Here is a 19,699-nt window from a genome sequence, read left to right as displayed (position 1 = left end):
CATTCATACGAGGTAAGAATTATATGTTCATACACGTTTCAGTTATACTGAGAACTAATCTGAATTCAATATGTTTATGTGTGTGTTGACGTGTAACCTGCTCCTCCGTCACAAGTTCTGACAGTGTTTACAAAAGGGCCTCCCTCAACTCTTTCTCTACTTAAGTGTTGTAACTTATTTAAAAACACGAGTCTTTTAAACTCGCTTTGCTTCAGCGCACAAGTAAAGAGTGTCAACTGTCAATATCAATATCAGCCAATAGCGTCACTCCGCTCGTTTGAATATTGAACGTGACAGGCGCGCTGATTGGCCGGAGCTGGACGTCACGTGCTCCAGAGACGTTACGCTGTCATGGTTACAGTGAAAGACGCTTTGTGATCCGCCGCGACGGGTTGAATGGAAGGCGGCGCTCTGTGAATCACTGCGGGGACATATTCATGTGTTCATTTATTTAAAAACAACATGGACGTGTAATGTGAGGACATGTGAACGTTTGGGCTTCAGTGGAGACAACATGGGATCTTTCTGAGGAACTTTTCGCCACGGGGAGAAAGGTGATGTTGACAAGTTAGTGTCAGTCGTTAAATAGCCTCGTTGTACAGTTTCGGACAAGCTAACATCGAATTAACTTCTTAATAAGTGATTTTAAAAAGACGAAACTTCTTACTAGGTTTATTCAGTTGTGAACTTTGTTGGAAAACGTTCATCTTGTGTGGTGAGAAGAGTATCGGAACATTTAAAAGAGGTGGTCGACAGAAACCAAAGAGTCTGGATGAGAAGTGTTGGTGAGCAGGGTGCCAGCTGGCACTGTGTTTTGGGGGAGTGGAGGGTGGAGGAGGGTGGATGTGAGTAATTTGCAAGCTGTGTTCGGACATAAAAGCGGTGTGTCTTATCTCCGACAGATAATTGCTAAAATAAGATGGATCGCAGCGTTTTACTTGGTTCACAGATTGTTTGAGTGAGATAAAGAGGAACAGCCCGACTCTTACTATGAAATGCTGATTTTTTAATATGATGAAATAGCTGTGTAATGTAAAAAATAAACAGAATCGATTTAGATGATGTATCAATTAACAAAAACTCATTTTAGAGTAAAATTGCTTAATAATTGCCGATTTAAGCTTAAAATGGAAGATTTCCTGCTTTATTTTGTTCCAAATGGCTGTAAATTAAACTTTGTAATTGTTTTTAAATCACGTTGAACTCAGTAAAGCTGATGAGTGTTTTCACTACTTTCACAAGACCAATCAATTATTAATTCACAAGGAGTTCGGCAGATTAATTGATAATGATAAGAACTATTAGTTGCAGCCTAAATATAATGTTATTTTACCACAACATGCCCGACATGTTGAAAGGTGAACTATTGTACAATCCTGTGTCTTAACGTCTTCTTCATGTTTTGTTTAATTTGACGTAATGCAAACAAACTGCTTTTTCACATTTGAATCCCACTTTGTGTAACTGCAGGATGACAACAACACAATAGTGTTGGCAACCTGCAAGTGTTCCAGTTCCCGCACACTTGATATCACAGCAACCCACAACAAAGATGAGGATACAGGGACAGCCTGAGGGCGTGAGGAGGCGCCTGGATTTAAATGCAGTCGGTGAGCTCAGGGGCGTGGAGGTCATCCGTGGCCGGGCAGGATATGGCTTCACTATCACGGGACAGAGGCCCTGTCTGTTGAGTGGCATCATGCAGGGAAGCCCTGCTGACCTTGTGGGACTCAAACAGGGGGATCATATCATGGCCATCAATGGAACTGATGTGTCCACTGCTTTGCACGAGACTGTGGTGCAGGTGATTGGCACGTGCAAAGGACCCTTGCGGATGGTGGTGCACACTGAAGGCCGAATCATGGGGAACCCCATCCTCAATGATGCAAAATTTGGGATTGGCCAGAAAAGTGGTGTTTTCCAAAAGGTGGGTGTTCTCCGCACTATCTCGGATGATTCAAGCAATTCCTCCTTTAACTCAAGCCGTGTTATTGCTGCCAGACAGAGGCCTGTGTCAGAGCCGGACATGTCGCACTGGTCCCAACACTGGAACTCTTTAGCTGAGCAGCGTAGGGAGGAAACCTCCAGAGTGGGGGACACAGACTCAGTGTTTACTGACACGGAAGAAGCTAATCCAGACTGGAGTGTTTTAAATATGACCTTGGTGGTGGGCTACCTGAGCTCCACAGAGCTGATTTTAAACACTACAGGATTGGAGGAGGACTGTTTAAAAGCCATTCGGGAGCGAATACGACAGTTGGGAACAGAGCAGAGTACCCATACACTGGTGATGATGAAGATCATGTTTGACTGCGTCCGACTTTGTGACGACACAGGAGCTGTTTTGGCAGCCTTTCCCACTGAGAACCTGGTTTTAGGGGCTGTGTGTGCTGAAGACCCGCGTTTTTTTTGCCTGGTCACTACAGCACATATAATCAATGGTCGTGTACCCGATGATGGTCCTTTGCGTGCCTCCTGCCATGTTTTCTTCATCGACCCAGAGCTGGGAAACCATGAAGACCACGTAGGCATTGCAGGACGCTTTGGCTTCCACTGCACTCCAGATCCAGATGCTTTGGGCTGTCTGGAATTTCCTCAGACTCCCCCAGATGTTCTTCACTTTGTCACAGTCCTGTACAGTGACATGGGGGAGGCTGTGGAGAGGCTTCGTGCCAAACTGGACACTGAGGCTCAGCAGCAAGCCAAGGAGAATGGCAGCACTGGCAAACAAGGCAGCGCCAGCAGCAATGGGGACAGTGGAATTGGAAACGCATCCCCCCCTGAGGAGAGAGCGGACAGGGATTTCCCTTCCGCAATCCGAAACCACCCCGGGGCCCACCTCCCCAGCTGTCCATGGGATTATCTTCCGTCTGAAGACCTCAACCCAATAAACCTGTCCAAGAATGGCCAAACACTTAATCCAGAGAACAGTGCCAGCATACATTCCCTTTCAGAGTCACTACCTGGGCCTGACTGTCTCACTGGCTTTTATGGAGGTCCCCCGCCCAGACTAGAGTTCCAGTTCAAGCCCCCACCCCCTCCTCTGCCTCTGGATAAAAAGCCAAACTTCTTCGGAGATCCTCTCAGAGCTAGCCAAAGGTGGTTCTCAAAGCCAAAGTGGCCAAAAGCCCAAAGTAATGATCCCGAGCCTCCGGTGATATCTAACATCAACTGGCCCTCCAGCGTTAGCCTTAGCAACCTGCCTCCCCCCATGAGCCAGATCCCCTCAGACAGGTACCAGTCTGCAGATGTCATGATGCTCCCTCCCCGAGAGGAATGGACCAAAAGGTTTCTTGAACAGAGAGAGAAACAGCGGAAAGACGGTAGCACCAAGAATGTAAGTGTTTCTAGTTTTTACATTTTAAACATGCATCAAGTGATTGTGGAAAAAGAGGGTTTATTTTTGAATCTCGATCTCGGCCTACAAAAATCCAACAGTAGATGCTCTGCCATTGTTGTTTGCATATCTGAAAAAAAGTCTCAGATTGCCCCTTTTTTTTATTATAAGAGAAAATATTTTGCCCCTGGTTATTTGTCTTTAAAACCTGATAATTTTCTAAATATATCCTTGTTTTTGCTCAAACAGTGTATATACTGCATCCTTGCAATTTTTGTGCCCATGATAAATCCTTATGCACAGTTAAATAGTTCCATTGTAGACGAGAGCATCTGTTTCTGCACTTCATTCATGTTAACAGGGCGACACAGGAAGTATTAAATGGTCACACGGAGTTGAGTTTCCAGACACTGAGGGGGTGTTAGCAAGCCTGTTTCTGGTGGCACCTCAGATGAAATACAAAACCATTATTTCAACGGTCAATTGGTGCTGAGTGTGAACTGAACTCAGAAAGCACCTGTTGTGAGTCAATGATGTCATTGTCATAAACGTGTGGAGAGAAGGAAACTGACTGTTTTAAGCTATTGTTCTCTTTGCCCACAAGATGGCCCTGTTTATCCATGTAGTCCCGGAAACAAGCGCCCTGCATGAACATGTTTGCAGTATCTTGGTTTCGCTCAGCAATTACTCATGGGCATGTTTTTTTTTTTTTATTAATGCCATGAAACTAAATTCTTGGCATTTCAGGATATGTACATGTCTATTGGAAACGATTCAGCAACAAAATGTATAGTTTTTAAAATTTCCTTCACATTATTTACAGTACTAACTTCCCTTTACAGTATTCAAGCAAATATTTTGCTGTGTTTATATAAATCAGAAGTGTTTTTGTCCCCCGGCTTGCAATGGATCAGAAAGACGACAATCTTGCACAGGAAGCCAGCCAAATTACAGGGTAGAGCCCATGCCATGCAGCACTAATTATCTGCAATTCTTGAACTCTCGTTCAGACATTAGACGGCCTCTCCAATCATAAGAATAGAGGTGGCTGGTTAAACTGAGAACTCTTTTCTGAAGTGAAAGGCAGAAAGCTTCCGTCTCTGTGCTGTTGAAACAGTGTTGTTGTCATAGTTCAGGCTAACTTTATGACCATTCCGGATGTTGTCAGAGAGGGTTGTGTGTCATGGCTGCCAATATAAATAAATGCAGAAGCTTCAACAGAGAAATCCGTCAAATTAGTAGAAAATCTGACATTTCCAAACTCCACCAGATTAACCTTTAAGACACTTCTCTTTAGTAATTCTGTTATTTCCCTTTGTGCTTATGCTCCATGAGTAAAATACTTCTTACAATATATTTTTATTAACTCTGAATCATAACACATGTTGTTTTTAACTGAACTTTGAACTCGAAGTAGATGAAAGTCTGTGAGTGAATATACTAGTGAAGAAATGTGTGTGATAGCTTGATAGCTTGACTCCACCTTTTTAGCAAGAGGCATTTTGTGTGTTATAAGACCAATAATGACAAATAAAACAAAAACAAGGGTATTGATTGTGCTATCAGTTGCTGTGGTCTTTGTGTCTTTGCTCATCCGTCTCTCCTTTATTCTGACAGGGCCCCAGGTTTTGGGGTAAGGGTGCTGTCCGTGCCTCTAAACGCCGCTCTTCTAAACGTCTCAGCCTGGCACGTTCACTGGATGACCTTGAGGTAGACACCAAGTTTTGTTTTTGTTTGTTTTCACCTTTTCCTCTGTGTTCCCAGAGGCTAAGTTGTATTGGAGTCGTTTTGCCGTGCTCCTCTTTCACAAAAGTGGAAAATAATCAGTGGTTTTCTGTCTTTTTTCTCAAGTTGATGAGAATTATGATATTCATTGAGTCTGACAGTGTTTTGTATGTGTCGTTCTGATGGGCCTGTGTACTGAACATGCTTCTCTAATGTGGACATTCGGTGGAACCCTCCCCCTTTCTCCTTCTGCTCCACTCTCAGCTCTTTTTTAACCTTTCATTTCCGCTGCCTTGAACTCTGCGTTCGCTGCTGCACTTGTGGCACGAGGGGGCTCACAAAGTGGTCTTTGTGCGGGCCAGAGCCACGGTCCTGTTTGTTTGGCCTTGCTAATGAGCACTGCTGCACGAACGACTGAATATCGCGCTCACATTTTGCTCATAATAATGCTGCTGAGGAACTCCCTTTTTCTCCCGTGGTCCCTGCATGCCTGCATTACTCATGCGCGCTGATTCATCTTCACGAAAACACACGCACACTGTTCCAACAGCCCGTAATTGCTCTGAAAGCACATGAAACAGACACAAAAACAAACCAGAATGTGGCATACTGTATTGTATGTCCATGCATTAGTCACACACAGACATACCTACAGGGTTGAGCAGGTCTGCCATAAGAGAAAAAGATGGGTTTAAAAAGTTACAAAAGCTGCAGTTTCTGCTTGCTGTGCACAACTTTAATGGCTTCTTTCATCGTTTATTCACTTCAACAACATTTGTTGAATCGCTAGGTCACAGTATTACTCCACACTTTAATGGTTCTCCTCCCTCCATTCATCAGCCGCTGATTATAAATCTTTACATTCACCAGCATCGCAAAATAGTAAATCATTATTTTCTGTCTGAAATCTACCAGACTAGTATTTGGTCTGTGGCTTGTCCTAATTTCCCACCCACTATGCAGAGATCCCTCCACCGATTTCTTTTCTTTTTTTTGACAGTTTGACGATGTGTTTCATTATTTTTAGTTGCTATGGTTATGGCTTCCCGGCACTTGGTAATTGGGTTGCCTCTATCAAGAGTAAAATTACTTATTTATCATCTAGCTCATCATCATCCGTTACGGATGCGGCTGTTTACCGCTTAAAATGGTGAGAACTGAGAAGCTTGAGGCTGCTCTAGTCAGTTTTCTGTTTTACACTTTCACTGTTCAAATTAACACATTAGCTGGAGAGAAAGCTGGATGCTTTAACACTTGTAGCATTGTACTAAGGCTTCTTTCTTACACCTCCAGTTTGCCTTGTTACACAATGGTTTTTGCACCTGTTATACATGGACTTCAGACCTCTGCTCTGTCAGGAGACAGGGAAAGACAGGCTCAGGCATGTCTGATATTTTATAAGTGTAAGAAAACACCTCGGCTTTTCACATGCGAGCATCATTTGTAATATGATTGATCTACATCTTCAAGCTCTGACATGTTCGGTGTTGGGCCTTAAACAGACAATTTGGTCTGACATTTATGTGTTAGTGTGTTAGGAGTGGACACTTGGATTGTGATGCTGGAATTACGAGTCTTGAATTTTTCACTGTTAAACTTGTCATTATCTCAAACTGGTCATGAAAATCTGTATTTAGCAGTCTGCATGAGTTCTTCTTGGTGCACTGGTATCACCATGTTTTTTCTGGTTACACAAGACAAACAGAAGAACATTTTATTGTCTGCTGAAAGGAAAGAGTTTTTTTAATCAAATCATTAGCGGGGATCCATTTCCATTCAAACAGTTGAGCGTATTCACTGCTGTGCAAACAGTTTAGCACAGAGCCATATTGACTACAGTTGTTATTGGGGATAGATGTTCAGTTTCCCTCTCTACTAGGGCTGGGCGATATGGCCTAAAAATTAAATCTCCGATTTTTTCACACCAAACTCGATTTACGATTTTAATCGATTTTTTTTTTTCTCTTCTCAAGACCAAACCTCAAATTACAAAGAAATTATTAAAGCCATTGTTTTTATTTTAATGCTATGATTTACAACAAATTTGCCCTGCCATTGTAAACAGTGCAGTTTCAAACTCACATAAAAAAGTCCATCCTTTTGAAAAGACTGTGTCCCTTTTCGATAAAATGCTTTTGTGGACATATATTTAACATGTCGGATTGCTTGCTACTATAAAAGCAGATAAGTTTCCATATTGGTATTGATAAAGTGTCAATATAAGTTTCATTAAATCCTTTATTTTCCAAAAGGTGCCTTTGTTTTCAAAAAAGTATTTTATATCCCTTAAGATCTGTAATCTAAATTAAACATCTGCATGCACTGCACAGTAAACATGACATGTTGGTAGATTTTACTAATTTTTGACCAGGAAGACGAGCCTGTCTGCTTCCTCTGGCTTGAGACATCATCCCCTGTTGTGGCTTCGTAACACAAACCTGGGGTCGAACATTTTCTGCATGTGGATGAACCTGCGGCGTTTCCACGGTAAATACTAGCAGCATATCTTTAGCGATATGCAACGTGACTGAATCTGTAACAGCTGTCCACCGGGACCCTTTCTTCTCATACGGGACACAATGATTAAATGATTCCGCTAATTTTGGCTGCTTTATAGCAGCTACGTGTGGGCTGCCGCGGTCTGTACATCTTGTAGTGAACAACAAGTGTCCCACTGCGATCCAGGCGTCTGTTTGAGATGCTGAAATAAATGGTTCGGTCCGCTGCCTTTAGTTGCAACAGCCTTTGAACAAACTTTGCAGCGGACGGTGGTTTGTTCGAGGTCTGACGCCACAAAACCGAGCTACTAACGAGACAGTGCCTTTTTATGAACGAACTCCTTGCTCGCTCCATGTTGTGTTTGTTTCTCTGTGGAAAGTCAATGCGGGGAGGAGGGCGGAGCCGACTATGAACTACGGGAGCCCACGAGGAGCTGCGGCGGAGCAAGTTAAATAAAAAAAATCGATTTTCATTTTTAAAAATCGTCCTAAACCAAAAACTCGAATTAATCGATTTTGCCGATTTTTCGCCCAGCCCTACTCTCTACTAAAACTATGCAAGTTTATATATGAGTCCGTAATGGGTAACACAAGACAATCAGGATCCCTTTGAGACAAATCTATGTTCAGATCTTCAAACCCCAATCATAACCAATCCCAAACCATGAACCAAAGCATTTGCATATGAAGATTTTGGAATGCGACTCAAAAATGAACTCTTTCTCTCTTACTTTAAAAGTTACATAGTGTTGCTTTAAAATTAAAAAAGTCAACTACATTTGGATGAAAATCTACTACCTACCTACCTAAACTACTGCTTCTCAGTTTGTTGTTAGGCTGCGTCAGCAATCTCGTACTGAAATGCCTTTGATAAGCTGATAATGAGGCAATAATATCACTGAGGCTCCACTTTCTCTCTTACTGTGCATCTGACTTACAGGTATTCAGACCGAATCTAATCGAAAACCCCATGCAGGTTTAAGTCCTGGATGGCCTATTCATTTCAGGTAATAACACCACAGGGGACATTTTATGGTTGTTGAAGGCAATTAGATCCTCACCTTGCACTTGCCTCTGGGCTTTTGTATCAAGGGCTGAGCTTCACCCTGGGTTCATGGTCAGAGATCAGATGACCATGAATCCAGCCTTTGCCACAGCAAACAAAGCATGTTCACTTGAATTACCAGTTATGTCCTTATAAAGGCTTGCACATATGGAAAAGTTGGAAAGCTTTACCTTTCCTCGGTGGTTTACAAGGTGTGGGATAGACTCTCTTACGGGGACTCATCTCATCGACTTGAATTCTTTTTTTCTTTTTTCTTTTTGTTATCAGTTTCTTCTCCTGTTGTTGATGATTGATTTTAAACAAAAGAAAAGTTTTGAGAATCACTGCTATAGCAAAAGATTTAGAGAACTCCATGTGTGTGGTTGGAAACAGTCCAGTCTGTCAGGAGAGACGGACTACTGAGTAAAGCTTGAAAATGTCTTTTCTCTTCTGAAGGCTGCTCTCAGAGATAACCGACAATAAAGGTCAACCTATAATGGCTTTGAACAACACTTAACTGGTGATCTTAAATGACTCCCTGCTATTCAAGTGTCGCAGGCATTAGCTCAAGGGGTTGAAGTATTTGGTTTGCTGCTTGTGTATTGTTGTGAAGGATGTTCTGAGGCACCGTTCTCATGGCGAGTTCTGCAGAAATACGTGATAAGCTCTCAGTCAGCGCATGCATCTGGACTCACAAGGACACCGTGAGACTATTTTGGAGTTCACCATCATCAGACCCCTGCGGATAGCCCCCGTTTGTGGCCTCGCTGCATGTTGCGGACGAGCGCAGAACCCTTAGGGCATCTGTGGCCGTGTTGCTCTTTCCATGGCCGGCGGTGTGCGTCACAGTGGCCAGCACAGGAATGAGCGAACGCTTGTTATTTTTCTTCGCATTACAAAAGGCTCTGACACCTAGCCTTCGCAGCCCACGCACCGAGTCGGAACAGCATAAATATAATATTTAGCTTTTTGATGCGTTCCTGTGTGAGGGAGAAACTGCTGTATAATTCCGTGCTTGTATTTGCGCTGATTCGCTTTTTTCCCCTACATCTTGTGATGAAGAGTGTTTTGATGCATGCTGTGCTTTTGTTGTCGGATCCCCTTATGTTTGGGCACGTCGAAGAATGTGCCGCTTCGTATATCCTTGTCTTATTTCCATAAAGAGCTCATCAGAGCGCTGCCGCAAATGCCCCCACAATCCCAACGCACTGCTCCACCACTATGATCTTTTGCTCATCACACACTCCTCCTTACTACCTCCCAGCAGCTGCTTTGCGCTCCAGATGATAGTGTGTTCAACTTTGCAATGGTGGTGACACCATTAGCAGGCTGCTATCCTGGTGTTCTCACTGAATCTGTCTTCTGAGGTGTTGCTGCATGTGAAAATATCTGCCAGTTTGAGCTGTCAGTTAATAATGCATATTGTTTTATTCAAACATACTCCGTAGGTGCTTGCTGGGCAATTCCGGGCACCTCTTTTCCTCCGTGAGTGTAAAGTTTCTCCTCTGCTGTTAGGTGTGGAGACATTTAGTAGCTCTTGTTTGCACGCCTGCGGGTAATAGATCTATCCTGTGGGCGTAGTAGAAACCAAGAGAAGGCATGAAGACACAGACAGGGTGGGAGGTGAACAGAGAGGGAAAGAGGAGGAATTTACAGCAAAGGGAGAGAAAGAGACAGGGAGAGAGAGAGAGAAAGAGAGGGAGAGGGAGGGAGAGAGAGGAACCGGCAGCAGAGGAAGAGAGAGGGAGCTTTTGAACTCCCAGTAGCTGTCAGGATTTTCGGCTCTCCTGCACGCTCTCCTCCTGTTGAGCCCACGTCTCCCCGCACTGCAAACACCGACTCGCGCAGGCACCGCGGAGCTCCAGCGGATGGACTCGCTTACGCACACCAGGCGTGTGGAGCAGCGCTGAAGACGAGCCAAAACACACGGCGCCATACATGGAGCAAACTTTAACCCTCAACTCTGTAAGTCATGACATTCTGGAGTCTTCATTATTTTGTCTGCCCGCACTTCTCTGCTGTTTGGTGATGCCATCCTCATCTTTCACTCTATCTTCCCTGACACCGTTACTTTTCCTTCTTTGGGCTCTTTGTGGCTCCTGTTGTAGCCTTACAGTGGTTAGCTTGTGTGGTCTGTCAGAGGAATGTTTTGACCAGTGCCAGCTGAACTCTCATGTGCTGTATGACACACACTGTGCCGCTGTATACAGCAAAATGTGGTCCAGTATCTATATCAGGATGCACGCTGACTTTAAATCAGACGTGCCACTAAAAGGGTTTTGTGAAGATTACTCTTGTAAATTGCACATCAAGGCTCGCTTTTGGCCTTTGAATGAAGTGCGCTCTGTTGCACTGCGCTCGCCCTGAGAAGCGACCCTTTTCGGAATCAATTGGTGGCACCAGGAGAAGTTGGATTTGGCATGAGGGAAGGCGAGTTCAAAGGTTTTCGTTGTCAGATAGAATTGAATGCTCAGTGGGGTTGTATGTTTTAGGTGTGTGTGTGTGTGTGTGTGTAATAGCCGCAGTAAAGTTTGAACTTGAAATGGTTGCCTGTGGTTTTGCCTTGCCTCTTTTGGCTTTGTGCAGGCATGTCCCCGCTCTGATTCACCAAAATACATTTTTTCTTTTGGTGCCGCATGACTACTGCGTAATCTTTGTGGCTCATCCAGCATACTGTCGGACGTACACTATAGCCTGTATGCACTGCCAAGTTGAGTTCTGGTTATTATTAATAATAGCGGCTAAAATTAGATTAAATTAGGGTATTATGACTTGAGAAGATGAGCAGGAATGGTGTGTTCCTGGGGATTAGCAGCAGAGGGAGGAGAACACGAAGCACTTTTATCTCGCTGACATCACATGGCCAGCTTTCTGGAGTGTGGGTGGACAGTTGCGCTCACGAAATGTGTCCTTAGGCTAGCATTACAGGATGCAAAAGACTAAACAGCCTGACATTTTCTAAATGTCTCCACTATGATTCCTCTTCTTCCTCGCTCCTCCCACAAGAGGTTTCAATGCAATTACATAGACTGCTCCCTCCAAACCCACCGACTGGAAAAACAGTACATTAACACAACAAAACTCGAGAAGAAGTTATTTAACTGTCCAGCTGCTCGGAGTATGAATATGCAACAGCCAATATCCAAATGACCAGATGTGGCTGTGGTTGCTGAGTTTGCTGTTTGACCAAACTGTAACCACGGAAAATACCCGTTGGACGGAGATGCACTCTTGGCTGCAGTCACACCAACGCAATGACATCATCTATCGACATTCAGGATTATGATATACTTTTTGAGTTAACCACACAGAGCTCCTCATCGTCCCCTTATGATTCACTATACGAAGACCTGCTCTGAACCAAGACGTCTGTGGATGTGATTCATTCCCCACACACTGTTTACCTTCCTCCATCATACTATTATTAAATATCTCTGCTTCACTGGAAGGGAATCTACTGACAAGGGTGTGGAGGTTACACAACACCGAACCGTGTAAGAACAGCCAGAGTCTTTTATCACCTTCCTGGTAACAGTTAAGACATGTCTGGGATAAAGTGGGCTGCTTGTCGTGTTCAACTCTTTACCTCACACCTGTAGCTTAGACGACGCCAGGGAGCATTTGCCTCACCGCTTTGAGGCATTGAGCAAGACAGGCTTGTCTTGTTTGAGCTGGAGAGGGGTTGCAGGGAGGTTTGGAAAGTGAATGTAGTTGGTATCTTTTTGACCTTGTGTTGGTGCAAGACGCTGCAGAACCAGGCCAAGGTCTTGTCTACTTCTCACTGTGGAAGTCATAAACATGGATTTTTGGGATGGCCAAGTTATTCTCCCTGCGATATTGGCTCGGCGCGCTGCTTCAGCAGTTAAAACACTGACTTTCTATAATATCTTCATCCTGTGGTCATCATAAGGAAATGGGAAAAATGTATCTGTTTTTATAGCCTAGTTATTACATAGCCTCGTTGCTTTAGGTGGAGGGGAGTGCTGCATATTGCTGATGTTTTGACCTTAAGCTTGTGTCATGTTATTTCTTAAGGCAGTAGATTAAAAGGTTGCTTTGAAATGCAAATTAAGTAGTGCAAGAAGATTATATTATGAAATATCCAGGTCCAATGTGTAGGGTTTATGGGCAGACATTGAATATAGTATTCTTGATCTGGAACTAAGGATTGTTGTGTTTTCGTGACCCACTACAGACGGAGCAGGTCCTCACCAGTCTGTCGCACTGCCATGTTTCTACAGTAGCCTAGAATGGACAAACCCAACACTTGCTCTAGAGAAGGCCTTTCGTGTTGATGAGTGGTATTCAGTTGGTCGCATACTGCAATCACACTGTTAGATTCCACACTGTACCTTAAACCAAAAGTTAACCAGGACAGCAACGCTTTGACTAATGATTATTTGCATCTTTGATTAATCTGACAATTATTTTACGATTAATGCCAACAAAAAAGACCCCAAGTCTTCAAAATTGCTTCTTTTGTCTAACCAATGGTCAAAAAACCGGATGATGCTTCATTGACTATTATAAATGACAAAGAAAACCTTTATATTCTCACATTAAGAAAGCTGAGACCAGCAAATGTTTGACCTTTTTGCTTGAAAATGGCTTAAATAATTAGTTTGAGATTAAATTTCCATTTGATTGATTTATCTACTAATCTTTGTATTAAGTGACAAACACAAATAAGTGGCTCTACGAAAGGAAGCAGATTTACGTTGTGTGTGGACAAAAGGTTACACACTAGTCAAATATATGTATTTCGGCTTTTTTTTGCCACTGTGAGCATTGTCATGAACTAGTCGCCCTGCCAAACACCTATAAAGACAAAATGCCATCCTATCGCACCTAGCCTGGAGGGATAACGTTAAGCCAAACTTCCCTCCTTTCCCAGTTTCAGTCAACAAGCTCAGGTTCCAAGCGTGACCAAAAGGATTAGACAGTAAGGGTGTAAGGTCAGTAGGACTTAAACAGGAAGTAAACAAATTTTCAAATCCTTCTCATTGTCAACATATAGCCCTTACTACTTACTGGAGCCAGATATTTATTCATATCATGCATGGCCTTATCATAACACAACAAATGTACCCAGGCGCCCAGACTTTTCAAAACACTGTACACTAAGCTTTCGTGCAACTTAGTTTTGGTGGAAAACTGGGGGGGGACTCAATGGGCTAATTATAGGTGTCAGGTTTCAGGTTGGAAAGTCCATTTCTGGTGTTTTTTATGGAAGAGAAAGAGAGCAGCAACAGGGTGTGGTGGCATCTTATGTGGTTTTACCCACCTCAAGCCCTCCAGGCTTATGTGAGCGCAGCCCTTTCTCTATGATAATAAATGGAGATGGGAGGGGTCGTGGTCTCTAGAACTAGTTTCCCTCTCTGAAGTTATTCTATTTTTGCAGAGTCCAGCTGTGCCTTGTAAATCCAATGTGTTTAATTTGTTGGATGTTTTGTATCCAACCTGCCCACTTGTGACATGCCACGATTCCTTAGGGTCCTTTATTGCTCCAACAAAACAAAGTGATTTCTGGCAATGTTGTCAGGCTATCTGATTACATGTCTGTACAGGTTCAGGCAGAGTTAACATCATGATCAGAATTGACAGTTTTGTTTTAGGTGGGGAAAGAAAATCTGACATTGGGTAAGGCGACATGTTCCTTACCAAGCAAGAAGTAGGGCAGCAAAGGAGAAAAGGTAAACATCTCCAGTCAGAGGAATGCTGGTACTCCCTGTCAGTTTTTTTTATCAGCAACAAGTGGTTAACACACACGCACACCAGCAGCACTCAACAAATCATTGTAATGCTCCTGTAATCCAGAAAGTAGCAGAGCCGTACCCATCTGCTGTAGCTAACTGGCTGGAGTTAAAGAACAGGCAGTAGATTACTGGCGATCAGGAGGATTAAGAGATGAAACACATTGTGACGATGGCCCGAGTTTGCATACAAATTACTTGTATCTTTAAAGACATTGAGAGCAGCCCATTTGTGAGTTGAGGGGATTACACCTAAAAGACACCTCAGCGCAAATCTGGACTCATGGCTCAGGTCCGAGGGCCAGACACTGATCTCCCTGGCATTGAAGATCTTTAACTGTTGTTAAATCATTTTATTATAGTCATTTTTAGATTAAACGCTTCAGATCAGAATGATGATGATGGCAGTTGCATCTGTTTCATGGATAAAATGCTTATATGTTAAAAGTAATTTATAGACTGGGGAAAATCGATTACATTTTTAAAAAAATATGAGCTTTTTTAAATAATTGAATACCTGTGCTAGTTGGGCAAGATAATGAGCCTATGGCAATAACTCTCTTGGCTGACACATTGTTTGGTGAAATATAGGTTCTGAACAAGAACTATTTTTATACGCACAATCTGATCAGCATGCTGGTGTTGCCCCTGGAACATCATCATCAATGTTGCTCCAGGGCCATCATTGAAACTGATCAATATCATTCTTTTAATGTCACACCTTAGCGACTTGGTAGAAAGGGTGGAAAAATACATACATGGTAGAAGTTAACACATGTTTAATGTTTCGAAAAAGGTCTGTTTTAACCCAAGCAATATTTTCCTAAACCTAACCAAGTATTGTAGTTCCCAAACCTAACCAAGTATTGTAGTTCCCAAACCTAACCAAGTATTGTAGTTCCCTAACCTAACCAAGTATTGTAGTTCCCTAACCTAACCAAGTATTGTAGTTCCCAAACCTAACCAAGTATTGTAGTTCCCAAACCTAACAAAGTATTGTAGTTCCCTAACCTAACCAAGTATTGTAGTTCCCTAACCTAACCAAGTATTGTAGTTCCCTAACCTAACCAAGTATTGTAGTTCCCTAACCTAACCAAGTATTGTAGTTCCCAAACCTAACCAAGTATTGTAGTTCCCTAACCTAACCAAGTATTGTAGTTCCCAAACCTAACCAAGTATTGCAGTTCCCAAGCCTAACAAAGTATTGTAGTTCCCTAACGGAACCAAACAGCGATAGAAAACTGCAACAACATTAACTTTGATGTTCCAGCAACATGATTCTCAAAGTTATGAAATCACAAAAGCATGATTGTACATGAAAGTTATTGGATTATTTCAGTGATGGTCCTGCATCAGCATTAACTATGATGTTCTAGGAACAATACCAGTGATCCAGTGACTGCTGACACCTTGAACTGCCAAATTAGCTGCAAGCGCCATTATTTTTTGTCCAAAAGTAAAACCCAGAAAGACTTGGGTATTGTATTGATTAGGATTGTTGCCCAAATCACATGCCTTCTGCTTTCACCATTTTCCAGCACAAAATAAAATGTCAAGTTTTCTTGAGATCAAGAGCATGTGAAACTCATTTAGATCATTTGAGAAGTAGAATCACACCACTGGCATCATTCCTGAGGCACCCTTGATAAAAATAGGATTTCTCAACAGAGCTTGACCTTGCGTCATGTATAATAACGTGCTATATTTATTTCACAGTTTCACATCCCTTGATCTATAGACACACTGCAGATAGGAAATCTAAAGGGCCACTAATTGTGTTCATGTTGTTTACCATTCCTGGCCCCCTAGCATCACATAAGCATGCTGACCTCATCAGATCTTTGCAAATGTGATAGACTGTCTGGCAGATTTGCTGTGACAAACAAGATTTCCCATCGTAAAAACACTAGATCCCGCTGCTTATCCTCCTAAAGTCAAACTCATGCTTGTCTGCCTACAATATCTTTATTTAGATAGTTTCATACTTCCCTAAATCAATGTGTCTCCCTGTCTCTCCTCTACTCTCCATTCTTTGTTGGTAAAGAAATGTCTCTTCCATCTTATCAGCCACCACACCCTCGCCCTTTCTCCCTCAAAAGGAAGTTGCCTCCTTGTGAAGCTCTCTCTTGATGTTATTCTCAGGGAATGGTTTGTCATCTGCGGCAGATAGAAGACCAAGATTATTTTCTGTCCTCGGTCAAGATTGCCTGGTGGTGAACTTGAAATGCAATTAGCGAGGTCTTGTGACAAGCAGCGGTCATTGTCGCTCTGAAGCCTGTCTAGAAATGTTTCACAAATTGATTAAACCGAGTGGTGGCTCGGAGCTAATGTGAAAACTCTTCACTTCGTGGCAGCTGTTTCTTCAGTTAGCAGCACTAAAACAAGAGATAGAAAAATGTTTCTCCTCAAGGTATTTTGCTTTGAGAAGTTCCAACATGCTTTTGCTCTTGTTATGTGCGTATAGATGTGCTCACCTGCCTGCAGTGTGCACTCCGCCTCAGGGAGGTCAAAGGGCAACATTAGACCTGAAGGGCAGAACTAGACTGTTTTGTTCACTGTGTTCTAGGACCACGGTTATGGTTGACTCGGTTTGGCACCGTGAATTGCTTCTAATTACTGCACGGCTGATTTTATCTGCACATAAACCATATGAACATTCTGTCTTTCAGTGTAGCAGTCATTATAGCATGAAGTATGTAATTATCTTCATTGCACGATGTCGTTAAATGTGCCAGAGCAGGGAGACTGCAACATGTGCGCTGACAGACGTCAAACAACGACATTAGATGATACTGTGCAAGTTAATCTGCGAAGATTCCTGATTGATTACTTTGTGACGCGATCAACAAGTACATCGTCACAACTTGAAAGAAAAAGACAGAGGTGTAAGAGGTGCAGGACGTTTTAGTGTCTGTTAAATGTTCAATCTAATGGACCTGTTACTTAAGCTTGACTTTCTGGGTCGTATTTCTAACATCGACTTGAAACTTGAAACCCCTTTTCTGGCGTCAGATTTGGGAAATGTGGGCTGTGTCCCACACTCTAAGTGACTTCCCTAAAATCTGCACTTTGTCAACCCTGCTCACTTTACAAAGTAAAAATTTGCGTGTGCAGAGGTAGGAAAGTATTCAAAACTTGTACTTCTCACTCAAGATATAATATGTTTTCAAAAACGAGCAGAGCTTTCTATGATATAGATTGTGCCAATTGCTAAATTAAACTCTTACTGAAGCCGGCCAGGAGAAGAAGGAAAGCCTTCAGTGCGGTTCTTTGCTCTACTTTTAATGAAGAAATGTTGTCCAGTTCTGATAAAACTGCTGCTATGCAGCATCCGCGCCAACCTCTTCGGGGGCAGCCATTGTTCAAAAGCTAGCAGTTGCTTCTCACTGTCATCACATCTAAACCCCTACCGTTGCTGCTGCCTCTATTTCCTCAAAGCATGCTGATTGCTCGATAGTATTTTGACTGGCCACAAGCATATAGCTTGAAGCCTGGCAGGATGGGTTTGCGAGATGTGATATCAGGAATCCAGCTGCACTTACATTATAACAATGTTCAAACGCAAGGAAATCTGCAGTTTTACTCAAGGTACATTTGTCGTCTGTCACTGTAACTTCTGGGAAAACATGGGAAACACAAGATGATTCGTCAGAGAGTGAAGAAGGCAGTCGTTAAAAACATGACAAAATTATGTAAATACAACTTTAACAATTTATTTCTGTATTATATATTTTAATTTGTACAATAAAGTACTATTAGTAAGTTTTTTGTCCATGAACACACAGCCTTCCTGACGGGGTTGAGATGTCATCTGTGATCGTACCGTCAAAACAGCCGTGCAACATATGAGAGACATCCAATTTCCAAAGTGATAGACCGTGTAGAAATCTAATTAAACGCGGGAGATCTACCATGAAAACCAGGCTGTTAAAAATCACTTGCGTCTCATCGATTATTTACGGCAAAATTAAGTCCAAAGAATGGTACGGGAAAACCTCAGAAAGAGCCACCCATGCTTTAAGAATAATAGCTGGTCCAGAAACAGTCGCTGATTGTAGAGATCTGCCAGAAATGTGGAGGCACTGTGCTGCGGCGGAGACGGGGGGAGCTATGCCAGAACAAAAAACAATTTTCTTTTTCTGGTACATGAGCTAAATTGCTAGCAGAAAACACCACTTGATAGAATTATTACCATTTGGGGGCGTAAGAAAGGCGCTCTTTGACAGCAGAGAATGGAGCTCGGAGTTCAACTCGTGGGCTACCAAACTTTTATTTTGATTAAGTAAAATTCATCTGGTTTCAATTTACTGACTGAGTATTTCTTTGCTCTGTCAAGTGAAGAGAGAGTGCCCCGACTGGAAACAAAACCAGAGGGAAAGGCCAATGTGGTTTTGACATGGCGAGTGTGTTTTTGTGAGGGGAATAAAGGGGGGTTAAATCATCTGATTCCTTCATGCCACTGTGGCAGAGGCTGTATGTATTGTCGGGCGGGTCGCCATAGCAACAGCTGCGGAGTAAGGAAGTCTTGCTTTCCTGCGCTTCACCACCCTCCTCCTCCTCCTCCTCCTCCTCCTCCTCCTCCTTCTCTTCTCTCTCTCTGTCCAGTACCTTGTCAGATTTCTTCCTCTCTCTCCCTCCCTTTCTCTCCCTCGCTCTCCGACTTGTACAGACATGGTTTGCAGAGTTTTGGGTGGGGAATGTTCAGGTATGCGTTCTCACACACACACACACACACATACATAATCTGTCTGTGTGCTGCTGGTGGAGCAGACTAGGGAACAATGAGTCTCAAAAAGAGACTTTCCTTCAAGCGGACCTGGAACTTCAACACTGTAAGTAAACTGTGGTTTGCCGAGCAAGTCTCCTCTTCCTCTGCCGCGCGAAGCCGGGAGACTCCTTTTGTTCAGTCAGCTGTTTTTCTCATTAATCTCACTCTTTGACGCTCTCCCATTCAGAACAGCTGTTTGAAGCGGCGGGGACTCGTGGTTGTTTGTTTGCGGGGTGCTAGTATCAGCCTTGACTTGTGTAAAAGTTTCGGAGAGGCTTTTTTATCCGACTGTGGTAAAGTGAACGTCTCAACCCAGTTTTTGAAGGGAGTGACATGCCTAAACAAGCCCAAAAGACAAAAGAAATCACTTTTTAGAAGATGTGAAATACACTCAGTGATAGGTGTTAAAGTGTGAGTGCTGTTTATCCTTCAACTGATTTAGCACTGATAAAAGTGTGTTTCTGTCGTGGTCGCTCACTTCAGATCATACACATAAACCTGTCTTGGTGTGCTCATCTACGTTCCTCCAGCATGTGGTGTCTCGGGATGCCAGACTGTATGGCGTGGGGGCTG

General features: G+C 43.0%; 1 protein-coding gene across 1 annotated transcript in view; it reads left to right on the top strand.

Moving 5' to 3' along the window:
* The first annotated feature begins 364 nt into the window (after nucleotides 1–364).
* Nucleotides 365–19,699, top strand: part of rgs12a (regulator of G protein signaling 12a) — a 41,053-nt gene continuing 21,718 nt past the window's right edge. The window contains 3 exon segments of the mRNA XM_030430780.1: nucleotides 365–567; nucleotides 1,471–3,337; nucleotides 4,955–5,047. Coding sequence (XP_030286640.1) covers nucleotides 1,553–3,337; nucleotides 4,955–5,047 — 1,878 coding nt within the window. The 5' untranslated portion in view covers nucleotides 365–567; nucleotides 1,471–1,552.

Source organism: Sparus aurata, chromosome 10 (assembly GCF_900880675.1).
Source record: "Sparus aurata chromosome 10, fSpaAur1.1, whole genome shotgun sequence".
In the NCBI taxonomy this organism is placed as follows: Eukaryota; Metazoa; Chordata; class Actinopteri; order Spariformes; family Sparidae; genus Sparus; species Sparus aurata.
Note: the sequence above shows the minus strand (reverse complement) of the source record. Positions and strands in the feature narration are given on the sequence as shown.